The sequence below is a fragment of the Otolemur garnettii genome, unplaced genomic scaffold (genome assembly GCF_000181295.1).
Source record: "Otolemur garnettii isolate 467f Iridium unplaced genomic scaffold, OtoGar3 scaffold00003, whole genome shotgun sequence".
Taxonomy (NCBI): Eukaryota; Metazoa; Chordata; class Mammalia; order Primates; family Galagidae; genus Otolemur; species Otolemur garnettii.
The window spans coordinates 19,058,460-19,083,586 of record NW_003852398.1 but is presented as its reverse complement, the minus strand read 5'-3'; the positions used below and the strand labels follow the sequence as shown (position 1 = coordinate 19,083,586).

General features: G+C 45.1%; 1 protein-coding gene across 1 annotated transcript in view; it reads left to right on the top strand.

Moving 5' to 3' along the window:
* The window catches only part of CYFIP2 (cytoplasmic FMR1 interacting protein 2), a 126,811-nt gene that overhangs the window by 37,153 nt on the left and 64,531 nt on the right, over window positions 1-25,127 (top strand). The window contains exons 8-18 of the mRNA XM_023515393.1: window positions 2,117-2,221; window positions 3,949-4,040; window positions 5,907-6,024; window positions 8,305-8,424; window positions 8,919-9,044; window positions 16,306-16,472; window positions 17,209-17,356; window positions 20,393-20,546; window positions 21,557-21,713; window positions 22,414-22,510; window positions 24,235-24,311. Coding sequence (XP_023371161.1) covers window positions 2,117-2,221; window positions 3,949-4,040; window positions 5,907-6,024; window positions 8,305-8,424; window positions 8,919-9,044; window positions 16,306-16,472; window positions 17,209-17,356; window positions 20,393-20,546; window positions 21,557-21,713; window positions 22,414-22,510; window positions 24,235-24,311 — 1,361 coding nt within the window. The remainder of the gene's footprint in view (window positions 1-2,116; window positions 2,222-3,948; window positions 4,041-5,906; window positions 6,025-8,304; window positions 8,425-8,918; window positions 9,045-16,305; window positions 16,473-17,208; window positions 17,357-20,392; window positions 20,547-21,556; window positions 21,714-22,413; window positions 22,511-24,234; window positions 24,312-25,127) is intronic.

The following is a 25,127-nucleotide window of genomic DNA, read 5'->3' as shown; positions in this document are numbered from 1 at the left end:
AAAAAAAAAAAAAAGAGTATTTCTGCAATGTAATTTTTAATGACTGCCAAGTATTGCCTTATATGGGGATGTCATTATTTAACAAATTCTGATGGTTAGATATTTTTTTGCTAAACCACATTGAACACCCTTGTAGCTCAGCCTCTGTGTACACCTTTTTTGTCAAGTTAAACCTCCTGGAAGAGAAACTGCCAACTCAGAAGGCAGAATCTTGAAGTTTTTGCTACATTTTGCCAAAATGATCACAATTGTTTTATCAGTTTACAAGTTTCATTCTAAAATTATTGTCATACTTATTGTGGAAAATCTGGGACATACAGTAAAGCATAAAAAAACTAACCAGGCATGGTAGTACATGCCTGTAATCACGGATACTTGGGAGGCTGAGGCAGGAGGACTGCTTACACCCAGGCATTCAAATCCAGCCTGAGCAACACCGCGAGATATTGTCTTGTCTTCAAAAAGAAATAAATCTCTTACAATCTTTCCACCCAAGGATAACACTTTTAGCATTTTGATATATGTCCTAATTTGTTATGCTTATAAATTTACAAAATTTGCAATATACATAAGGATGTATCATTTTTATCCCACATGATTAAGTGTATTTGGACCTTTGGGCAGCTGCTAAATCATGCCACGTGGATGAGGCTCCATTCTTTGTCCATTATTCTCCTGTTAGCTGCGTACATTGTTTCTCAGTTATCCCTTACAGCCCTAGCACTGAAATGAACAACCTTCTCCCACCCTTTACACCAACTTCTGAGCCCCTTTAGCGTCACACCCAGAACTTCACCTTTCAAAAATCTGGTACTTTTTTCTTCTCCATGTCACTCTTACTCAGTCTTAAGAATCCCAGCCCTACATTAGTGTTCCCATTTTACTTGTGTAGCCCCTCAGTTAAGATTGCAGGGCTGGGTGGCCTAGTGACTTGCTCACTCTGCCTTCACCGCCAGTCAGCCGACGTTCAGAGGCACCATCCCTCCCCGCGCACGCGCTGTAGCTCTTCCCGGGCTTGCTGTTTGCAGAGGCTAGGTTAGGTTACCAAATTCCAGTCCACCACTCTTAAATGCTGCCTTCCAATTCCGAGTCCTCCTTATCTCTCGTCCACCTTTAAAGCCCACACACCTCCCCTCCCTCCCTCTCAGTGTTCCACCCTCCTCGGCTAGGCCCCCCCTCCCTCCGCTTCCCGGCTCCCCGTTTGCCATTTCCGGTCTCCCTGTACTTTATGTTAGTGAACGCACATGCCACCAGGGGGAGCCGTGTGTCCTTACTCCGAAAAACGTGACAAATCCTGCGGAACAAAATGCACCCAGGCCAGAGGCAACCTTAGCAGTCTCCTGGCCCACCTCCCTGGTGTCAGATGAGAAACAGAGACACGGAGGGAAGTGACTTCCTCACGGTCACACAGCTGTACATTTTAAAAAGAGAAAACAAGCCAGCAGTCAGGAGATTTAAATGGATTGGAATCAACCATGTTGACCCACTAACCGGACATTTTCATGAGAGGTTTGTTTTTAAGAATAAAGTGACCAGGGGCTCTTGTTTTTAAGAATAAAGTGACCAAGAGCTTTACAGGGTTTGTTCTGTGGAGAAAGAAGTAGATCGATTATTTTTACATTCCCTCGCTGTTCAGCAAGTATTCATCATGTACCTGCGTGTGCCACACCCCATGGATATAGCCAGTAGCTAGTCCTTTCCCCTCAGAAGGACCTAACTGAGCAGACTTAATCAGCAGACCCTGGCTCAGCTCCTGTTCAGCTCCTGTATCAGCACCTTAGCTGTGTGATCTTGGCAAGCCGTCTAACCTCCCTGTGTCTCTGATTCTTTATCTAAAGAATAAAGTTATTATATGCGAGAATTAAGAATAATGCTTGCTAAAGCCCTAAGCACACAACTTTGGGCCATAGTAAGGCCTGAAGAAGTAGTTGCCTAATAATTTACTAAATTTCTGGTTGAAATTAGACCTGTCTTTCCTGTCTTGATTGGAAGACAGTTGGGTTTTCTGATTAAATGTGTGTCTCTACAAGATCACACCCAGACGTACTTTTTTATTCTTTTTTAACTTTTCCAATGGATGTGATTATCTTCTGTGCTCTGTCTCTTCTCATTCTAGGTGATGGGCTTTGGCCTCTACCTGATGGATGGAAATGTCAGTAACATTTACAAACTGGATGCCAAGAAGAGAATCAATCTTAGCAAAATTGATAAGTTTTTTAAGGTCAGCCACTGGGACTGGGGTAGGGCAGAGGCTGGGGTCATCAGAACCAAGATTTTTGGGGGGAAAGGAATGAAATTAGGCAGAAAACTGTGGAGCTTATTAATTGAGCTGTAGTTCCAAAGATCCCAAGAGGAAGCATGTAAAATGAATGACAGGGCCTCCAACTGCCATTAGTAGAGGAATTTTCTGGAAGGCTACAAGCTAGAGGTGGCTCTGAGTCTCAGGATTCAGCTAGGATTTGTCTGGGAGGCCCTCTGAGTCTTGTTTTCTTCTTCTGCAATCTTTTATCACCTAAGGAAAGATGTGCCTACTACAGTTTCCAGTATAAATCAGAGCTTTAATCATAGGGTGATTAAAGACTGGACGTTGGAGACCACCTTAGCTTGCCCTCACTTCTGGGCAGAATTTCTCATCAGCATCTGTCATACACACAGTTAATTCCAGTGCCTCCAAGATTTGATCTTTGGCCCAAGATCTTTAAAAACTTGCAGTTAAACTAAGCCTTTGAGATTTTTGAAAGGGGAGATTATTATACTTTGAAATTCCATGTCATCAGTTTATTCTAACATTAGGCACTGGAGGCATGGAGCAGGCCTGAAAGGTCAGACATGCTAATGCCCAGCTTACCATGAACAACAAAACCCCTTAAATGTAAAGTCTGGGTCCCACTGACTTTTCAAGATGAAGGGCAACAGAGGTCACCAGGAAGAGACCTGTGGCTTTTCTTCGCTTCCTTTCAAAGATCGAAACTTTTACTTTTCTCTAGGGTTGCCCCAGATGAAAACAGGACTTATCTTGGGGGGAGACCCTTGCAACAGCTGCCTTAAATCAGCATGAACAAGATGAAGATAGCACAGAAGAATACAACCCCTCCACAGACAGGCCTGGGTTTAAGTCTGGCTTTGCCACTTACTAGCTGGATGGCTTTGGGAAGGTCACCAAATTGCCTTGAAACTGAGTTCGTAGTCTGAAAAAATATGAGTGTTAGGATTCTCTCAGGATTTAATAGGATTCCATAGGTGAGTCAGAGGCCTGGGTTATGATCCTGGCTCCTTAAAATCTAGCTGGTCTTTGTGAAAATTCACATAGACTGTTCAAGCTTTAGTTTCTTCATCTGTGAAGTGGGTGTGATAATAGCACTGACTTCACAGGGTTATTATATGGTTTGAGATGTGTTTTAAAGTGCTTGGCATAGTACCTAGTGCATGAGAAGCAGACATTAAATAGTAGCCTCCCCTCCGTTTGCCTGGTCTTTGCTTGGGAGTTGTCTGCCCTCTGGGTGTTAGGTATTACTGTGGTTTTAATCTTTCATGGTGTGGGCCTTCTCAGGGAGGCCATGCCCAGCCAGCAGCTCTCAGACACTCAATTCTAATATAGTCATCAGTAGCACTGAGGATCTTCTAAGCTGGGGAACAGTGGAGCAGAAAGGGCCTTGCACTGGGAGGCAGGCCCCCTGGTCTTGGCTTTCATTCATTCCATTGGCCAGTGACCTTGGACAAGCCACTTTGCCTTGTTGGGCTCAGTTGCCTGGAGCACAGTGTTGGCTGGAGGCAGAGGAGGGCCTCCTTTTGTTTCCCCCCACAGGGTCACACTGTGGCCCCATCAGAAGCAGAAACTAGGGGCAGCCCCCAGGCCCACACGGAGGTCTGCCTCCCCCACGGGGTGGCAGTGAAGGCCACCGCCTGCCGCCCTCGGCGTCTCACACGCTGTGTTTGCTTCCTTTGCAGCAGCTGCAGGTGGTGCCCCTTTTCGGCGACATGCAGATAGAGCTGGCCAGATACATTAAGACCAGTGCTCACTATGAAGAGAACAAGTCCAAGTGAGTGCCTGCCGTAATGTCTCTCGGCTCCCGCGAGGATGCCCAGCCTGGGCAGGGAGCCAAGGGGCCACTTCAGCCCCTCCTCCCTCCCCAGAGCCCTGGGCAGGTGGAATCTGTCACAACACTGGTATTGGCCAGAGGGGCGCTGCAGGGGGTGCTCTGGGCCCTTTTGTGTCCATCCTTTACTACCAGGTTCAAAAGGGCTTAGAGCACAGCCATGCCCCTTGTCCAGCCCAGCAGTGACTGGTATATCCCGTCAGTGGGACAGCAAGTCCCTTCTCCTTCCCATAAGAAGTGGGGAGGAGTGCCTGGCCCTCCGTGGGCCGAGAGGTGGTATTTTTTCTCACTCGATCCCCTCCTCTCGTGTTGTGGCCATGTAGTATGTCCACTGTGGAGTGTGGGGTCTGGACGGTCCCAAAGAAGTAGGTTGACAGCTTCACCTTGGGGCTCTTTATAAACCACGGTCCCAGGTAACCTGTGTGATGGCCTGGGGTGTCAGTGCCTCACAGGAGCTGGGGTGCATCTGGCTCTTCTTCGGCCACCCCTTAGATCTCTGAGGCTGTTAAGAGGTTCCTTCTGTATGTGTCTTGCCCAGAGTTGGGTGGATGGGCCTTTCCATACAGAGGGGAACTGGCATCCCTTATTCAAGGGCGAGGGTTGCAGTGGCTTGAAAAGATACAGATGGCACACCCTTGAAGTGGAGCCGCTATGACTGTGTTTCCCCAAGGATAGCCAATTTAGTCTTTTATAACCCTCTGGCTACTAGTATGTGAAGAGGTTTTATAGGAAAAGCAAGGCGTAGAGAGTGCTGGGCTCATTTGCTCTCTTTCCCCTGTATTACTTCTCTACTGCCTGAAGTTGGTGGGGTAACCAGGGCAGGGTGTCAGGTTCGAGGGGTGGTGTGCTCCATCTCTGCACAAGTAACTCAAAACAAAACTGACACCAAAAAGTAAGCCCAAGGAAGGCCATCACCACTCCCTTGTTCTCATGAGAACTACTTCAGGGACCCTTTTGAAACACTAAGTTCTCCCCAGATCGTGTTTCTGTCTTGGTTGGTGTTCATGCTTAGACTCTGCTGGGTCGCCAGCACCTAATGGCAAGAGAGGGTGAAGGCAGTTTTTTTTTTACCCCTCTGGGGGATAGAGAGTGAAGATAGAGAGTTCATTTACTTCCTCCACAATTTAGGATGGTTTTCCCAATGATGTTTATTTGAAAAGAGTTGAGGATTAAGAAGAGAGAGAGGGAGAGGAGGGGAGAGAGTAGATAGAAAGAGAGGAGATGGGGGAGGGAGGGAAGAAGAAAGAGAGGCTGGGTGGAAGGAGAGGGGCCAGCCATGCAAGTCAGAATGATCATGGCTTCTCTCTCCATGGGGTGCTCCCACTTGCCAGTCCCTATTGGAAAAGAGGCACAATCCTATTTAGGTTTCCCTAGTCCTGCCCCAAAGGCCCCTCTAAGCCGGATTGAACTGCGTTGTGTTAGCACTGTTAAGTCGGCAGATGGGCTTGGGGAGAGGGAGGTTGCCCACCTTGCTTTTTTTTTTGCTTGGATTCTGGCCCTTTACAGCCCTAGAGGGGCTGTGGCTTCTTCCCTCTCATATTACTGGTAAGTATTATGGACTCCACTCCTTGAAAGGCCTGTGACTGGGTCTTAGAGGAGGCTGGCCCCAAGGAAGAGGAGGAAGGACCACTCCACTAGGCTTGCGGCCCCCACAGCGTTGTACTTAGTGGGCTCCCTGGCTGAAAGTTTCCTGGGGTGCCTTTTGGTGCCATCTGGGGGAATCTGGCAAAGTTGGGTGAGAGTCTCAAGCCTGTCCCACCCACACTCCTGGGGTGGAGCCCCACTCCAACCCCCTGATTGTCTACCTAGGTGGACGTGCACCCAGAGCAGCATCAGCCCCCAGTACAACATCTGCGAGCAGATGGTTCAGATCCGGGATGACCACATCCGCTTCATCTCTGAACTTGCACGCTACAGCAACAGTGAGGTGGGCATGTCTGGCTGCTGGGATGTGGGGAGTGTGGGCCCAGGACCAAGAGGGTGAGGACGTGAACCCATGGAGAGCAAGAGTGAGGTACACGTCGGAGGCAGGAGAGCATGAAATTAAGAGACACACTGAGATTAATGCTGGTTCTGTTGTTGCCCTTTGCAAGTTATTTAACAATCTCTGAGCCTCACTTTCCTTATCTGTGTGATGAGAGTTGTAATAGTATCTATTCTGAAAGGTTCATTGAGAGGATTAAATGATACAGTGCCTGGAGCATGTGCTGGGCCTAGTAATTGTTAGTTCTTACTGCACAGGACCCAACCCACCTCCACCCTGGACTGCAAGAGGAACTGAATTCTGATCACTCATCCTTATAACACCATCTGAACCTGTCTAAACTACAAGATAATAAATGGTCGTTGCAAAAAAGTCAGCAGTGCAGTTAGCAAAAGAAGGAGGCCATAAAAATCTTCTGTAATCTCAATCAATAGTTAACGTTTCAATGAATTTTTCTTTTCTTCTAAATTTTTTTAAAATATGGAAAGAAGATCCATGCATAAACCTTAAAATAAATACAGATATGCAAAAGAAGCGAAAATCGGATAAAATCCTATTATTTCAGAACCAACTATGATTAATATTTGGAGAGAGATATATGCTTCTGGACCTCATCTTATATACACTCTTCCAGTATACCTGTCTGATAAACACAGGACCCCTGACTCGAATTCCTTTATTCCCTAGCGATCACAGATGGCACTGTTCTGCCCTGGTTTGCTCCTGGCTTACCATGTGACTAGCGGTCATAGTGATCATGCCTTACAAACCCAAACTCAGGAAACGTCTTTGATCACAGAGCAACATATTGGAAAAGGGGACAGTCTGACAAATGCAGCAACGTGTTCATTAGACCAGTGGCCCACATGGCCCAGGGTCAAGCCTAAACCTTACCTTTCTTAACTACCTGTCTCAATCAACTGAACTGAAGCTACAGGAATAACTTCTCTTAAATACTAGGGCTCCTTAATTCCTAGCCAGATTTTGGTGTGGTCAAAGAGTGAGTCTGGCCAAGAATATTTTTTTTTTAATTATATGCTTTATACACGTGTATAAACAGTCAATTCTCATCATGGTTGTTATGTTCTATAAAGAAGCCACCACATCTGAATTAGCGAATACTGAATCATCATTCTAAGGAAAAAATACAGATTTACATTCCTTTGAGCCTCTGGTCCTATTTTTGTCAACCAATCAGTGTATTATATAGCCTTGCATTCCATATGCTCTGTTTAAGGACACTTTGCATGATATATATTGTTGATTTACTAACATTAACTCAAGGCCAACAGCACTGTAACTTGTGCTTTTATCTAAAGCAGGTATTTTTTTCATCAGGCGTGTTACATCTTTCTTGAACGTAAGAACGCCATTAGGGCACATTAACCCTAAGCTTGGGAGCCATTTTGAATTGTGGAATCACAAATAAAAAGCTCAGAAATGTGGACAATGTGGCACTAATTAGACCACAAAGAGGACCTTTGTTTAGTGTGAGGGCCGAAACCAGATGGCAGAGAGTCACCTTGTCTGATCTCATCTGGGAATGTGCACATGTCTACAGATGACTGAGAATTTGTTGCACATGTTGATTTGGGGGTCACAAATAAATTTTAACAAGCAGGTGAATTCAAAAATACAGAATCCCCCCAGAACGAAGACTGGCTGTATCTACATGCTTAGACCCATGCACATACGTCTGTGCATATACACACACTCGTATGTGTCATATTGCATTGTGGTGCTTTTCAATCAGTGAGCTGTATTTAATGGATGAGTTGTGAAATCAATTTAGTGGTTTGTGATCAGCAGTTTTACATGAAATAGAACAAGAAATCAAGGAATCTCATGCAGTAAGGGTAAAATATTGTTGCATACATATATTTAATCTCTCTAGTAAGTGTGTGTGCCTGCATTACCATGCAGTGTGCACTTACTACTGCAAATATAGTCCAAAAAGTTAGCAAGGTGCTTCCCTGCAGTATACTGGGGGGAGGGGGGGAATGAGTGGGGCTCTGGCATTGCACAACCTGAATTTGAACCCTCAACCATTTAGGAGCCATGTGGCCTTCAGCAAGACACTTGTCTGAGCCCCAGTTTGTCTGTCATGGGGATATAATACTAGAACTTCTCTGTAGTATTTTTGGGGGGAATTGATGCAATGCTGTATTACATTACAGTGCCAGGCTTTGACAGACAGTGAGTGTGATAGTCCATGTTCCACAGGTGGTGACGGGCTCGGGGCTGGACAGCCAGAAATCAGATGAGGAGTATCGGGAGCTCTTCGACCTGGCCCTGCGGGGCCTGCAGCTTCTGTCCAAGTGGAGTGCCCACGTCATGGAGGTGGTAGGTGTCCCTCGGGTGGGAGGTCTCATGCTGACCCCTGTCCCCTTACAATCTGCCTCTGTCTCTCCCTGGCATTCTTTTTTAAACAGCTTTTTGTGGAGATCTAATTCATATACCATACCATTTATCCACCATAAAGTGTGAGTTTATTGGTTTTGAATATATTCACAGATTTGTGCCAACCATAGGCAAATTTAGAACATTTTCATTGCTTCAATAAAAAACCATGAATTATCCCTGTAGCCCTAAGCAGTCTGCTTTCTCTCTCTATAGGTTTTCTTATTCTAGATGTTTCACATAAATGTAATATGATCATATAATATGTGTATTTTCTATCTGGATTCTTCTAGCTCACATGTTTTCAAGGTTTATCCATGTTTTAGCATGATCAGGCCTTCCTCTGTTACCTTTTTATGGCTGGATAATATTCCATCGCATGGGCAGGCCACATTTTGTAGATTCCCTCATCAGTGGATTGTTCCCCCTCTCTGCAGTACTCTTGGAAGCTGGTTCACCCCACAGACAAGTTCTGCAACAAGGACTGCCCTGGCACAGCGGAGGAGTATGAGAGAGCCACACGCTACAATTACACCAGTGAGGAGAAGTTCGCCTTCGTGGAGGTAGGTGCCGGCTCCCTGCAGCTCCTCCCTCCCTCTCCGACCCAGCTGGTTGTGAGCAAGATGCCAGGGTCGGTCCTCCGCCTGGGCATTACCTCTCCCCCTCTCCCACTGGAACTAATCCGTCAAAAGTTGTTACTCAGAAATAATTAGAAACTCACTCTGTTCTTAAAAGCCCAAAGCAGAATGTCATGTCCACTCCATTAGAAAAATAGAAGAAACAAAAGTGAAAAAAAAAATGGCTGAAGTAGATATAAAAATGCCCAAACTGATGAGTGGTCCAAGAACTACAGATTAAAAGTAAGAGAGGATAAAGTGTTTACCAGTCAGGATAGCCAAAATTTGAAAGATGGGCAATGCCTATTGCAGGTTGAAGTGTGGGAAATAGACATTCTGAGATGTCTTTGGTGTCCAGTCTACATTTTATAGGCTTTCTACAAGAGCAGTGTGATCATATGTGTCCATACTTTGAACATGCATACTCTTTGGCCAAGAAGTTCTTCTTCTGGAAATATAACCAAGGAAATAGCCAGCTGTGCAGAGACATATGTACATGAGTGTTTATCACAGTATCATTTATAATACCAAAATATGGGAAACAATTTAAGTGTCCTTCAACTTGAGACTAGGTAAATAAATTAAGATACAGCTATACCGGGCAGCACCTGTGGCTCAAAAAGGTAAGGCGCTGGTTCCATATGCTGGAGGTGGCGGGTTCAAACCCAGCCCCGGCCAAAAAAAAAAAAAAAAAGATACAGCTATACCATTGAATACTGCACAGTCTCTAAAAAAGATAGACCTGCATGGAAAGCTATGCTTAGTATATTGTTAAGTTAAAAAAAAAAAAAAGATTAAGGACCAGCATGTAAATTGATTTCACTTATATTAAAATTAATATACTTATTATATATTATATATATTTTTTCAAAACTGAAGGGCATAAATATTTATATATGCCAAACCATTGACAGTAATAATTTCTGAAGGGAGGACTCTTCCGGCTTAATAACCTTTTGAATTCTTTTTTGATTGTTTGATTACAAAGTAATATTTCTATCTGAAAGGAAAACTCATTCGGACTGGGTTGTGAGGGAAGGACACAGAAAGAAAGTGCTCCTCCAACCTCACTCTGGCCTTGACCTTCCCACAGCCTCATACTACACATCCTCACCCAGAGACAACCACCAGGGACATTTTACTCTGTTTCCTTCTCGTTCTTACTTTGCTGTAATTGAGAGGTCTTATCATTTTGATCTTATTAGTAAAATACGTTTAAAGGTTTAGAAGGAAAACTAGTTCTGTGTGATCTGTAATAATAAAACAGCAAAAGCAGGAAGCTGCAGCACCCTACTCCACCTCGAACCCCCAAGTAGGAAACATGGCTCAAGTTGTGAACATATTTCTTCTGGCATTTATCACTAAAGTTTTTTTTTTTTTAAATTAAATCATAGCTGTGTACATTAATACTATCATGGGATACAGTGTGCTGTTTCTATATACAATTTGAAATACTTTCATCCAACTGGTTAACATAGCCTGCATGTCATTTTCTTAGTTACTGTGTTAAGAAATTTATATTCTGGCTCGGTGCCTGTGGCTCAAGCGGCTAAGGCGCCAACCACATACACCTAAGGTGGCGGGTTCAAATCCCCAGCCCGGGCCCGCCAAACAACAATGATGGCTACAACCAAAAAAATGGCCAGGCATTGTGGCGGGTGCCTGTGGTCCCGGCTACTTGGGAGGCTGAGGCAGGAGACTCGCTTGAGCCCAGGAGTTGGAGGTTGCTGTGAGCTGTGATGCCATAGCACTCTACCCAGGGGGACAGCTTGAGGCTCTGTCTCAAAAAAAAAAAAAAAAAAGACATTTATATTCTACCTTTAGGAAGATTCACATGTACCTTTATAGGATGAACCATAGGTGTGATCCCAGCAATCACCCTCCCTGTACCCATCCTCCCCCCTCCCCTCCCCTCCCTCTCCCCTTTCCCTATATTCTTGGGCTAAAATTGAGTTATAGCTTTCCTATGAAAGCTATACATTAGTTTCATAGTAGGGCTGAGTACATTGGATACTTTTTCTTCCATTCTTGAGATACTTTGCTAAGAAGAATATTTTCCAGCTCCATCCCTGTAAACATGAAGGAGGTAAAGTCTCCATCTTTCTTTAAGGCTGCATAATATTCCATGGGGTATATATACTACAATTTATTGATCCATTCATGGGTCAATGGGCTCTTGGGCTTCTTCCATGACCTAGCAATTATGAATTGGGCTGCAATGAACATTCTGGTACAAATATCTATCCAGAAGACCAAATGTCACCAAAGTTTGAAGTAACAGGCTCTAAGATTATTTCCTGGTTTTTCAATTTATGGCATTTTCTGTTGGCTTCCTACCATAATCCTAGATAAGGATTTAGTTATCTCATCTCTTCTCCCACCCCTCCTAACACACCCAGCTTCCATCCCCCCACTTCCTCTAATAGGAAAGTTACACTTTTTAATAGAATCGATAGTTACCTTATATTATTTTGACAAGTAACCATTGTTCATCGCCAAGTCACATGGTCTGATGTGAATACATTGATTTGCTTGTACAGCCTTTTGTTTTTCCAGAATTAACAAAGCCTTCTTCTTTGTTTTTTTCTATGAACCTATCAAGAAGGCAACTGCAAACATACCAATGGAATGTAGAACTCCTTATAAAATAACCCATCACAATCGTCATTTCATGGGTTGTGTGTGTAGAGCAATTCTTCCTGAAGCCCTCTTTCCTTTTTTTTTTTAAACTGTACTAATTTTCTCTAGACCAGCCAGACCACTGATCTGAAATTCTGATCGTTATATTGAGGCTGTGCCTTTTTTTTCATAATGGTGGCAAATATCCTCTAATAGCTTTCTAAGAAAGGGATTATTGTGGGGGGGAATGTTAGACAGAGTGAATATCTGAAAATCTTTATATGCTGGCCTCACTTCATCATTGGCTGAATATAGAATTCTAAACTATAAATATTTTTTTGCCAAATTTTTGGCAGTGTTATTCCATTGTCTTGTAGCTTCTAGTGTTGCCGCTGAAATTTTAAATTCCATTCTAATCCTTGATTCCTTATTATTTACTCCTGCAGAACTTTTTAAATAATAGCTTAATTGATGCATAATTTACAAATCATAAAATTCACGCTTTTAAATTACCTTTCAATGTATGTACTATCGTCTTTAGTATAGTCAGAGTTGTGCAACTATTTGCACCATCTAATTTTTTATTCTTTTATTTTTGGTAAAGACAAGGTCTCGCTGTTGCTCAGGCTGGAGTACAGTGGAATGAACTCCTAGGCTCAAGCAATCCCCCTGCATCAGCCTTCTAAGTAGCTAGGACTACAGGTTAATTTGTTTTTGTAGAGATGGGGTCTTTCTGTGTTGCCCAGGATGGCCTCAAACTCCTCACCTCAAGCAATCCTCCCACCTTAGCCTCCCAAAGTACTAGGACTGTAGGCAAGAGCTACTGTGACAGGCCCGTTTTCGAACACTCTTGTCCCCCTAAAAGAAACCCATACCCATTAGCAGTCACTTCCCATTCTTCCTCTGCCCCTGGTCTTGAGCAACCACTAGTCTGTATTCTGTCTCTGTAGATTTCCCTGGAGACTTGATATAAATGGAATCACATACTGTGTGGCCCTTTGTGACTATGTGACTTTGATTTAGTGTACTGTTTTCAAAGTTCATTCACTCTATCGTATAATTTATAGTTGAATAGTATTCCATTGTGTGGGTATACACATACCATAGTTGTTTTTATATTCATCAATTGACCATTTAGGTTGTTTCAACTTTCTGTCTATTACGAATATCTTATATGAAAATTCATGTACAGGCTTTCATGGGGAAATATGTTTTCATTTCTCATGGAACAGAATTTCTGGGCCATATGTGATTCTATGTTTCAAATTTTGAGGAGCTGCCAGGTTGTTTTTCAAAGTTGCTGCACCATTTTATAGTTCTAACGACAATTGTAGGGCTGCAATCTTTCACATCATTGTCATGACTTGTTACCGATTTGTTCATTTTAGCCATCCTAGTTGGTGTGAAGTGGTGTCTCACTGTGGTTTTAAGTAATAACTAATAATATTGAGCTTTTACCTAGTGGTACTTACCGTTTTTCTGTTCTTATTGGCTATCTGCCTTTGAAGAAATGTCTATTCCAATCCTTTGCTCTTTTTTAATTGGGTTGTCATTTTATTGATGAATTGTAGGAGTTTTTTTTGTATTCTACGTACAAGTCCCTTATCAGATATATTATTTGTAAAAACTCAATTCATTCCAGGGGTTGTCTTTTCACTTTCTAGATGGTATCCTTTGAAGCCCAAAAGTTTTTAATTTTTATGAAGTCTAAATTATTCCTTTTGTCACTCGTGCTTTTCTTGTCATATCTAAGAAACCATTGTCTAATCCAAAGTCACAAAGATTCACTAATGTTTTCTTATAAGAGTTTTATATATTAGCTCTTTATATTTAGGTGTTTTACTCATTTAGAGTTAATTTTTGTGTATGGTATGAAGTAGAACTCCAACTTCATTTTTTTACATGTTCATATCCACTTGTCCCTATACTATTTGTTAAAAAGAATATTCTCTCTCCTTTGAATTGTCTTGGTGTCCTTGTGAAAGCACAATTGATCATAAAGGTGAAGGGTTATTTCTGGACTTTTAACTCTCTTCCATTGATTTATACTTACATCCTTATGCCAGTACCATAAAGTTTTACTTACTATAGCTTTGTAGTAAGTTTTAAAATTAGGAAATGTGTGTCTTCCAACTTTGTTCTTCTTTGTTTTTAATCTCTAGAATTTTATGGGGGTGTGTGTGTTTGTTTTATTTTGTTTTGTGACAGTGTTAGGCTGGTGGAATGCCGTGGTGTCACAGCTCATAGCAAACTCAAACTCTTGGGCTCAAATGATTCTCTTGCCTCAGCCTCCCAAGTAACTGGGACTACAGGCACCTGCCACAACGCCCAGCCATTTTTAGACACAGGGTCTCACACTTGCTCAAGCTGGTCTCGAACTCCTGAGCTCAAGCAATCCACTCACCTTGGCCTCCCAGAGTGCTAGGATTACAGGCATGAGCCACCATACTGCCTTTGTACCCTGTTTTTCTGAAATTTCAATGTGAGCTACCTTAATGAGCACCTTTTACTTACATTCATTGTTTTAGATACTAAATAGGTCGTGTTAGTGTGAAAACCCATACTTTGGGACTGAGGAATTTCCTTGTATTTTAATTTTGGCAATTTCTTCCTCTCTGTGTGTGTGTTTTTCTTTTTCTTTTTTCTGAGTTTTCTGTTTGTCAGATGTTGAGCTCCTGGGGTTTAGCCTCTAATTTTTAAATCTTGTCTCTCGTATTGCACCTCAAGTTATTTTTGATCTGCTTTATGGGATATTCCCTTAAATTCAACCTTCAATTGCATTGGGATTTTTAAATTGGGGCCATCATATTTCTAATGTCCAAGTGATGCCTTATTCCTTTTTTTTACAATACCCAGCTCTTATGTCATAAATGTGATTATCTTCATAAAGATATGATAGCACTTTCTAATCTGCTTTGTTGAGGTATAATTATACTGAGCATCTTTTCAAGTATTTATTGGCCATTCAAGTATCTTCCTCTGTGAAATATTGCAATCTTTTGCTCATTTTTGAAAACTGGATTTCTGTCTTCCTATGATTGAATTGTGAGAATTCTTTCCACATTTTAGATGTCTTTAGTCATATACATCACAAATAATTTTTTCTGATCTGTGACTTTGCCTTTTCGTGTTCTTAAAGGTATCCTTTGAAGAGCAGCCAACTTTGCGTCCAATATATCTATTCTTTCATAGTCTGTGATTTTTGTGTTCTGTGTAAGAAATCTTTGGCTAGCCCAAAATTGTAAAGATTTTCCCTTAGGCCCAACAGACATGCATACTCTACCATGTTTGGAATTATTCTAAAACATCTTCATCATCTGTTCCTTCCTTCTCCCCGATGTTTCCTAGTTACATCTGTAGCCTCTGTTATGATCTAACAATCCTTTAATGCCTCTCCCATGACTGGTTCCAATAAAAATCCTTACTACCTGTACTATTCTTATATGATTTTTACTTACCTTGAATTTTCTTTTTCTTCAAGTTTCAGAGGGAAATAAAGAAGTTTAGGGTCTAAGCTCATTTGTTAATTTTTTGTTCTTTTGTACAAAAAGTCTGTCTGCCCACCCTGGGCCCTGGCTCTAGCAGTGGGGCACTCACAGGGTCTCTGTGTGCTTCAAGTCTGGTGTGGAAGGTTGAACATGGTGTGTGCTAAGTGCAGGCTGTCTTGCACACGCTTTCTCTTCCAAATTCTGAATTATTGAGAACTTGACGCTGAAGTCTGATGTGGTCAAAGGATGAGATTTGTTTCTGGGAAAGCGGGGGTAGAGAATGTGGCTTCCACCCAAGATCACACAGATCTCTTCCTCCCCCGTCCCATTAAATTTACCTGCAGGTAATGCACAAAGCAGCTGCATTAGATACATGCCTCAGAATGGGCAGGGGTGCTGACTACCAGGGGAATATGGGAACCCAGAAGAAAGCTTCAGAGCCACCGATAGACGGGTCCCCAGACAGCCAAGGTCGAGCCATGCTACTCTCATCACACACACCTCTCTCCTCCCCACCTTTCCAAACAGAGACACAAATTAAGCCGTAGGGAAGAGGCAAATAAAAGAGCAGGGGCTTTTCCTTAGACAGAAGTTTTGATTTTATAAACTCAACCAGCAGCCGGCCAAATGATTTCAAAAACAAAGATTCTAAAAAATTCTTTAGAAAGTTGTATAGTTTAAAAAAAAAAAAAAAGTTCTATTTGACATGGTCTGTGGGTATATGCTATGTGATGGGGCCCCTGAAAGCCAGAGTGCTGCTCAACATGTGTTCCAGGGACCAGCTGCCATTTGTCATAGTAAACAACAAAATCAGAGTTCGTGCCAGGATGAAAATCAGCTGCATTATCAAGGGCATCGTTCATTGAGCTGACGTCTTTGTTTTGTAGCAAGAGTTTCTGGATAAAGGAAGCAGAGAGCAGATTTGTATATGTGCTGGCACGTGTTTTTTACCTAGTCATGAGCTGGCACTTTGAGTAGCACCGGCCTAATGCTTCTTGATGTCTCTGATCCCCTCTACCCACAGTGCAGCGGTGGCAGGTAGTGGGCAGGCTGGGGTGCTGAGGCATGGTGAGCCTGACCCTGGTTATGTCCCTGGCCAGGTGATCGCCATGATCAAAGGCCTGCAGGTGCTCATGGGCAGGATGGAGAGTGTCTTCAACCAGGCAATCAGGAACACCATCTACGCAGCCCTGCAGGACTTTGCCCAGGTGACACTGCGTGAGCCCCTCCGGCAGGCAGTGCGGAAGAAGAAGAACGTCCTTATCAGGTGGGTGTACAGATGGTCCCTTTCAGGGAAACATCAAAAATAAGTAGAGCTAAGTCCATGCTGGAGGGAGGTTCCCGCTTGGTCAGTTTCTAGGTTAGCCTCACAGATCCTTCCAGTGAGTTCCAGGGGCCTCTGTAGGAGCGTGGACATTTGAGATGAATGAAGCCTTCCTGTCTGGGTTCGAAGCCCCTGTGCACACCCTGTCTAGAACTTACTCAAGTTCCTGGCCTTCTCCAAACCTCAGTCTTCCTCATTTGTAAAACGGGGATGATAGTGGTGCCTACTTCACCGCCCATTGGGATGATGAAATGAGGTAATCCACGTGTAGACCTAAGCACATGGCAGCATGGGGTTGGTGTGCAGTACATATAAGCTTTGATTAAAACTTCAAATATGCGGAGATTTGATGAGACTCCCCTATACAAAAAAAGGAAAAATAATCATCCTGCCTCACCCTAGTTCTTTCTCACTTCATGGGCTCAGAGCTGAGTTTGCAGACATCCAGCAGGCGTCAGAACCCTGTGGGAAACTTGTTAAAATGCAGGTTTCTGGACTGTACCTTAAATCTGTTAAACCAGCATCTTGGGGAATGGGGGTTCAGGAATGAGAGTGCTTCACAGCATCCTGGAATTCTAATGCAGGTGGTCCTCGAACACTGGGGGCCCAAGAGACACAGGTTTGTAGTGTATCCTGCCCATGGTGAGACTAGTCTGAGTCTCCATTTTTCCTTCCCCAGTGTCCTGCAGGCAATCCGGAAAACCATCTGTGACTGGGAGGGAGGGCGAGAGCCCCCCAATGACCCATGCTTGCGAGGGGAGAAGGACCCCAAAGGCGGCTTTGACATCAAGGTGCCCCGGCGTGCTGTGGGGCCATCTAGCACCCAGGTAAGCAGCTCCAGGCAGAGGCCAGCCTTATTGACTCAGAGGCCAGCTGGGCCATGGCAGGATGATGGGGCCCCTCGGTCAGGAGGGGCAGGGTTGAGCAGCTGCTCTGGTCTTATTCTGTGGTCTTGTTTTGGTAAAGGTAGAGGACCACTTGCTTAAGATTCAGGAGACCTGGATTCTAGCCCAATACCTGTGTGACCTTGGGGACATTACATAATCTCTCTGTGCCTCAATTGTCTAATCTGGCCAATAGGGATACTACTATATCCATCTATCCTGGCTGTCTTCTAGCTCTATGAAGATTCCAAAGTGCAGGAGAGTTTACAGTGGAATCTGTCCCTCTTAAGTAAGCCCTGGCCCCTTTCCCTGCAGTGACATCCTATCTTGAAAATTCATAAGTTCTGCCTCTGACTTGCTGTGTAATCTTGGGCAAGTACCTTGACCTCTCTCAGCTCTGATTATCTTCACTGTAAAATGAAAATTTTGGATGTGATCATATGACAAAACACCTGTTATTCCCCATGTCCTCCCCAAAGTGCAAGTATTGGAAGCCCTTGAAAGTCTAGTCTCAGAAATATTCACTTGCCAGGTGGAGCATCCCTACATTAAAGAGGTTCCCTGTGCCTAATCTAACTCCATCATAAAATTGTAGAGAAGAAAGTGAATCATCTGGGCATCCTAGCTGAATCCTTACCACCTACTTAAGGATGAACAGTTTCTGGTAACCTTGCTAAAGCATTGAAAAAGCAAATGAATCCCATTATAGCTTTAAGGGTCTTACTAACCCCAGAAGCCCCAGGCTGAGAACTCTTGCTTCATGTGACCTGAATGCCCCTCTCTGCCCTGGGTCCTCTGAGGCCCACCCCTGACCCTCCTCACTGTGTGTGTGTCTGTGTCGGGGCAGGGGCTGGGGGCCAGGGCAGGGGTGAGGTGGGTTCCAGCAAGTTTATCATCACTTGCCCTGGCTTCACAGCCCTCCGCCTGATTGCATGACTCTCCCCCACGGGTTATTGAGCATTCCATGGAAGCATCTACAAAGATCTGTGGAATATCAAGGGTCAGAGACCTCTCCAGCCCAGAATGTCCTGGGGGGCGCTGACGGGCTGGTAGGTGTTTCTATAACTCCTAAGGCATGAGGAAGAGAGAAGGCACAAGAAAAACTGGAAAGGAGGATGAAAGTGGGGAGGAATGTGTATTTGCATAGCTAATGTGAGAGGGGAGGGTTAACAATGACCTCCCCCAGACACCACCAAGTCACGCCAGGTGGGATAGACATATTTAATAGATTCCTAGACAGCTGAAGCTAGAAGAGCACTTAGAAAAAAATAACCGAGTCCCCCCCTTTACATTAAGATGGGGAAACTGAGGTCCAGAGAGGGGAAGTGACTTGTCTAAGTCACAAGATGAGTCCCAGGTGGAGGTGGGACAAGAACCCAGGTCTCCTGACTCCCACCCAGGGCTCTGTCACAGCTTTCAGAACACAGTGGACATGGGTGTCTCCCACAGCTGGGATATATCGACTGTTCTGGTGAATTAAATGCTCTGTTAAATAAAAGTAGGTGGGGACAGAGTTCACCCTCTTATGAGCTTTTCAAATAGTTAAGAGTAAGCTGGTCAGCACCCACAGCAGATTAGACTCTGTGAATCCTTTCTTTGAAGACGTGGAAGGCAGTCATGAGAAGAGTGCGTCTAGACTCCCAGGGACGTTGAGAGGCACCCACTGGCAGGGCCCGCAGACAGTGGGCTGGCTGATGAGCCAACAGCCAGGTGGACCCTTGACCATGAAGGGAAGCCCCGTGGCAGGGACGGTGTGTCACGTGCTTCTGTGGCTGCACTGCTCACAGCAGTGCCAGGCATGTGGCGGGGTCGATGCCAGAGCAGAGGCAGAGGCAGCAGAGGTGAACGCGGTTGCTGGGAGGTTGGAGCATCTCAGTGGCCTCTAGCAGTCGCGGCGGCTTTCCCATCGTATACAATACCTCTTGCTTTTCTCTCTCTCTCTCTCTTTCTTTTTCTCTCTCTCCCTCTTCCCTGTCTCTCCTGCCCTCCCATCCCTCTTCCTTCTCTCCTATCTATGTCTTAGGCCTGCCAGTGGTCCCCGAGGGCTTTGTTTCACCCCACTGGTGGCACACAGGGCCGAAGAGGCTGCCGATCCCTGGTATAACACCGCCTGGCGGGGTTGGTTTGGGTACCCTTCCGAGGAGGCAGCAGGAATGGACTAGCCTGGCTCCTCAAGGCCCCTTCCAGCCCTAAGATTCACAGACAAATGATGTGGAAAGATCTAGATTAGCAAAGAGAACAAGCCCACCGCACTTGCATCCTTTGCACTTAAGGCACTCTGTAAGCAGGAGTTAATTGCCTAGTAGCCTCCTGTGTAAGTACCAATATTCACCTGCTTTGCATCTAGGATTTCGGCAGGCTGTGCCACACAGCTGATGCCACCAGGGGGCGCCAACGCTCAGTAATGGAGTCAAAGCGCTGAGGGCATGAAACTTAAAGTGTGGGAGGGGGATTCATTCTGATCCTACCCCATTTCACAGTTCCTCAGAGTATTAGAGCTGAAAGGGACTGGTGTGAGAAAGTATCTGGTGCAGTCCCCTTTGCGTTAGATAAGACAACTGAGGCCCAGAGTGGGGACTTTGTTGCCTCAGGTCACACAGCAAGTCAGTGGCAGTGCCTGGCGTTGAACCCTGGTCTTTTGACTCCCAGTTCAGCACTACACCCATGGCACCTGTGGCCATCTCCTCTGATGCCCACGCCCTTGGCCAAGCAGAGCAGGCAAGAGCCTCTTACTGGGCCTTGAGTGACCTGCCCAGGGATGTTGCAGAGCCCTGAACAGAACTTCCTGCCTGGGCTGGCCAATCTCCCTCTTGAAGGTTTTCATGGTTCCAGGCCTAAACTGGCGCTTCCTTAAGACAATGCTTTTTAAGAGCAGACATCTGCAGAAAAAAAGAAAAAAATAAATACAGCACAAAGCAACCTTCCCCCCTGTGATGGAGGGTCGGCTTCTGACCTTCTCATCTTTCTTCCTTTTTCAAGCTGTACATGGTACGGACCATGCTGGAGTCACTCATCGCAGACAAAAGTGGCTCCAAGAAGACCCTGAGAAGCAGCCTGGACGGCCCCATTGTGCTGGCCATAGAGGACTTCCACAAACAGTCCTTCTTCTTCACACACCTGCTCAACATCAGTGGTGAGCCACAGTGCCCAGGCACAGGACGAGAGAACCAGGGCCCCAGCTCCCAGAGCGGCTACATCCGCCGGGCTAGAAGTTGCAGAGAGCCATGATTGTTGACCCAAAGGGGTATAATTTTGCCACCAAAGGGAACATATACACTTTCCTGTAGACCTTAAGAGCTAAAAAGGCCAGGCTCAGTCCAGCCATTCTGACTTAGCTAAATTTGTCTGAGAGATACTTATGGCTAATTTATACTGAAGTCCTTAATAGAAGGGGATTACAAACAGGAATTCACACCTACGGACACAACTGGGCACTAGATCAGCCTGGTGCTCCTCAGCAGCAGCCAGCAGCTGGTCAGCACTTGTTGCTGTAGCCGAGGAGGCTCCCAGGCTATGTCCTGGTCAGTGTCCTGGTCCCGTGTCCCTCGTTCTTCCTCTCCTTTTAGAAGGATGTGCATCCAAGTGGCGCTGAATAGAGCAGAGGAAGGGTAGCGTCCCAGGGACATGAGGTCTTAATAGGGTCTATTGGTAATAAAAAGGTGATCTTCACAGTGTGAACTTCCCCATTAGCTGGTAGCCAGAAGTTTGAGTCCTCCCAACCTCCCAATCTTGTGCAGGATGTGGGAATTCCCATACAGAAGAGGTGGGGGAGCCACCGTCCAGCTAAAGCCAGCACTTGGGGGCTGTCTCAACAGTGTGTGTGTATAGCGAGCACACTTTTTATGCTTAGATTTCCAGTTTTCAGGATGGCTTTATGGAGTGATGATGGAAATAATAGGGGAATCTAAAGCTCTAAAAATTTTCCCCCGTACCCCCACATGACCGCTGTCTCAGAAGCTTACCAAATGCTATTTTCCAGGTAGACATTAAGCCTGCCTTCGGGTACAAAAGAACAGGGTCACTGCCATGTACCTAGCAAGCACAGTGACAATACCAACAGTAAAAATTAATGCCAACAACAGGAACGGAGACCTTTTGGAGCTTTCTATGTGTAACCTGAGACCCGCTCCCTTGTGCTTGCAGAGGCCCTGCAGCAGTGTTGCGACCTCTCCCAGCTTTGGTTCCGAGAGTTCTTCCTGGAGTTAACCATGGGCCGGCGAATCCAGTTCCCCATTGAGATGTCCATGCCCTGGATTCTAACGGACCATATCCTGGAAACCAAAGAACCTTCCATGATGGAGTAAGAGGCAGGATTTGGCCAGCAGGAGGTTCCCGGGGTGCAGGTGGAAGATAGTTTTCCAGCAAGTTCTGTGCTTTCCAGACAGAAGTACTGAGCTCACTAGAGATAAGGCAGTGTGCCCCAGTCAGGGGGCAGCCCAAGCTGGGGGTCGAGCCACACAAGATCCTTTGACTCAGCCAGGTAGACAGAGTCACAAGTTTCCCACCCAACAGCCTTTCCTATACTTTTGTCAGTGTGTCATAAGAGCTCTGCTCATGAAGCCATCATCTCTGGGGATCAGAAAGCTAAAATCCTTAATTGCCACAAATTTATTATTAATGACTTTAGTCCTAGATAGATTTTTGCTGTCCTTGGTTTTATGTCATCATGGATTTTGGGCCTGCTGTAAAATAAGTCTTTCTCAAGTGTTGGAAGCCCTGGAAACAACAGATAGGGCCCAAGTTTGTCTTTCCTAACTCTGCACTGGATTTCATTTCCCAAGCAAGTAAAACTCTGTGCTCCTTAACCTTTGACTGCAAACAGTGCCTCTAGGTTCAAATAACACACTCATTTGGTATTAAGGACGCTGTTAGGGCTTCAGTACAAGATGTTTGTTTATGTTCAACAAGGCCGTAGGCATGTTTTGTTCCTGAGCCCCTCAGCAGTCAGGGGGTAAGAAAGGTCCCAAGTAAGCCACTGGCTGCCGTTTTTCCCTCTCCAGGTACGTCCTCTACCCTCTGGATCTGTACAACGATAGCGCCTACTATGCTCTGACCAAGTTTAAAAAGCAGTTCCTGTACGATGAGATCGAGGCCGAGGCAAGTGATGGCTTCTCCTTTTGTCCCTGTGACCTTGTCCTGAGATTCTGGACTTTTTCAAATTGCTGGTTATTAGCACAAAGTGGGGGATTGGTGCCTTCCTATAGAGACTGCTCTTCATAACCATCGTGATCCTCAGAAAGGGGACCTGTGTGACATTTGAGAGTCCAGGTAGAGGTGCAAATTGGGACACCCAGCGCATAGCCTGGTCCCTTCCTTTTCCCGTCCCCAGACTCTTTTCTGCACCATGTGTGTAGACACTCAAGCTCTGCCTACGACTTCTGCTCAGAAGTAGTGGTTGCTTGGCTGTTGCTAAAAAGGGCTCCCACAGCGGCAGTGCCACCCATGCACATAACTTCCTCATCTTGCCCTTTCATCTTACTTTACCTTGCTTTGCAAATTTGGTTATGAAGAAGTTAATAGTCATTAGACATTCCAAAGCTTTTCTCAAACTTCACTTAAATAGTTTTCAAACTTTGCTGTTGACTAACTAAAGACCCTGAGAGCAAGGGAGGTGAAGCCGAGGGGAGACCACAAGGCTCCTGACAGCTGGTTCTAGAAAGTGAGAACTTTGACCCTGTAGATTCTATGCCTGGAAGAGGGTCCACTGGGGACCCTTGAAGCTCAGAGGCCTCAGTTCCCTGGATATGAAGAAAGCAGTACATTCAGCACTGTTTTTGCACTCTGTGTAATACATGGGACATAAAAGATAAAAAGGATTTCTGAATAGTTAACGGAGCCAAGGATGTGGTGTGGAAAGAATCAGAGATGAATTGGGTAGATGTGTTCTGCCTCTTTTGTATTTTTTATTTTATTTTATTTTATTTTATTTTATTTTTTGAGACAGAGTCTCACTTTATCACTCTCGGTAGAGTGCTGTGGCATCACAGCTCAGAGCAACCTCCAATTCCTGGGCTTAGGTGATTCTCTTGCCTCAGCTGCCCGAGTAGCTGGGACTACAGGCACTCGCCACAATGCCCGGCTATTTTTTTGTTGCAGTTTGGCCAGGCCGTGTTGGAACCCGCCACCCTTGGTATATGGGTCTGGCGCCCTACCCGTTGAGCCACAGGTTCCTCCCTATTCTGTCTCTTTTAGTGTTGCACTCGTACCCATGGCCTGTTACAGCTGTCCCTTTGAAGTCCCACACTTGGCCAGTTTCTGCTCTTGCCAAATCGGAAGATTTGGTTTGATTCTGTCTGGTGTGAAATTATCTTTCCACCTGATCACCACTTTATCATAAAAATGGGAAGGCCCATTCATTAAAAAACCAAGCTATTTAAGCAAAGTTTGAAAAAAGCTTTGGAATGTCTAATGACTATCAACTTCTTCATAACCAAATTTGCAAAACAAGGTAAAATCAGATGAAAGGGCAAGACGAGGAAGTTATCAGAGAGATGGATGGGGAGGCTGCCGTTGGCCGACTAATAGGAACAATTGCAGGATCTCAGGAAGGCCTGTCTCTTTTCATGACACTGAGAAGCGGGCAGGAGGGAGGTCGTTCCTCAACAGGCTTTTTGAACTTTACCTTCTCTGTTGACTAACTGAAGACCCTGAGAGCAAGGGACCAAACTTAACTTGACCACAGAATCTTCTTTTTCTTCAAAGCACCTTGCCCCAGAACACGGCTTTGGGCAGTTGTCCTGAACTGCCCTCTTTCAGCTGCCTGGATTTCTGTAATAAAGCAGGACGGACACCACTAACCTGTCCCACTTCCTCTTCCCCAGGTGAACCTGTGTTTTGATCAGTTTGTCTACAAGCTGGCAGACCAGATCTTTGCCTACTACAAAGCGATGGCCGGCAGGTATGAGAGCCCCAGTGCTGTGAGCAACAATCTTTCTTAAGACTGACACCTGGAGGACTTGGATTCCTCTTTTTCCCTAGCACCACAGGAAAATGGGGCCATTCCACAGGCCTGGACTGGGTGCTAGAGGTAGTGAAGGGGCAGCTGGGCAGATCCACTGCTAACTTCACTGAGCCTACATCCTAGCAGGGAAGACAGACTGTGATTAAAAACCGATAAGTGCCCTCTGACAAGGGACGTCATGTGCTCTCTATGGGGGGAAAGTATATGGGAAAACATGACGCTTAGGCCTGAGCTGCTGTTTGAGATTGGGAACGACAAACGCTGTCGGGAGAACACAGCATCTGAATTCTTATCTGAAGCTGATAGGAGTTTAGTAAAACTAGCTGAAGGAAGGGCAGGAAATTGCATGCAAAGTCCCTGTGGTGCAAGTCTGATGATAGCTTGTCCACCTCAGGGGCTATTGAGGATTCACGTGAGTTGATACAGGAACACATCTCACACATGAGCACGCGAGGGGCAGCCTGCCTGATAAAGCTGGAGAGGACGGCAGGGCCAGATCACACTCCCTGTAGGCATTTGTCTGAGAGGGAGTGGCACAGAATGCTTTCAAAAGTACAGTGGTGACCCAATTCAGTTTCTGTTTGTATTTATTTTTGAGACAGTGTCTTACTCTGTTGCCCTGGGTAGAGTATCGTGGAGTCATCAGAGTTCACAGCAACCTCAAATTCTTGGGGCTCAAGCAATCCTCTTACCTCAGCTTCCTGAGTAGCTGGGACCACAGGTGCCTACCACAATGTCCAGCTAGTTTTTCTG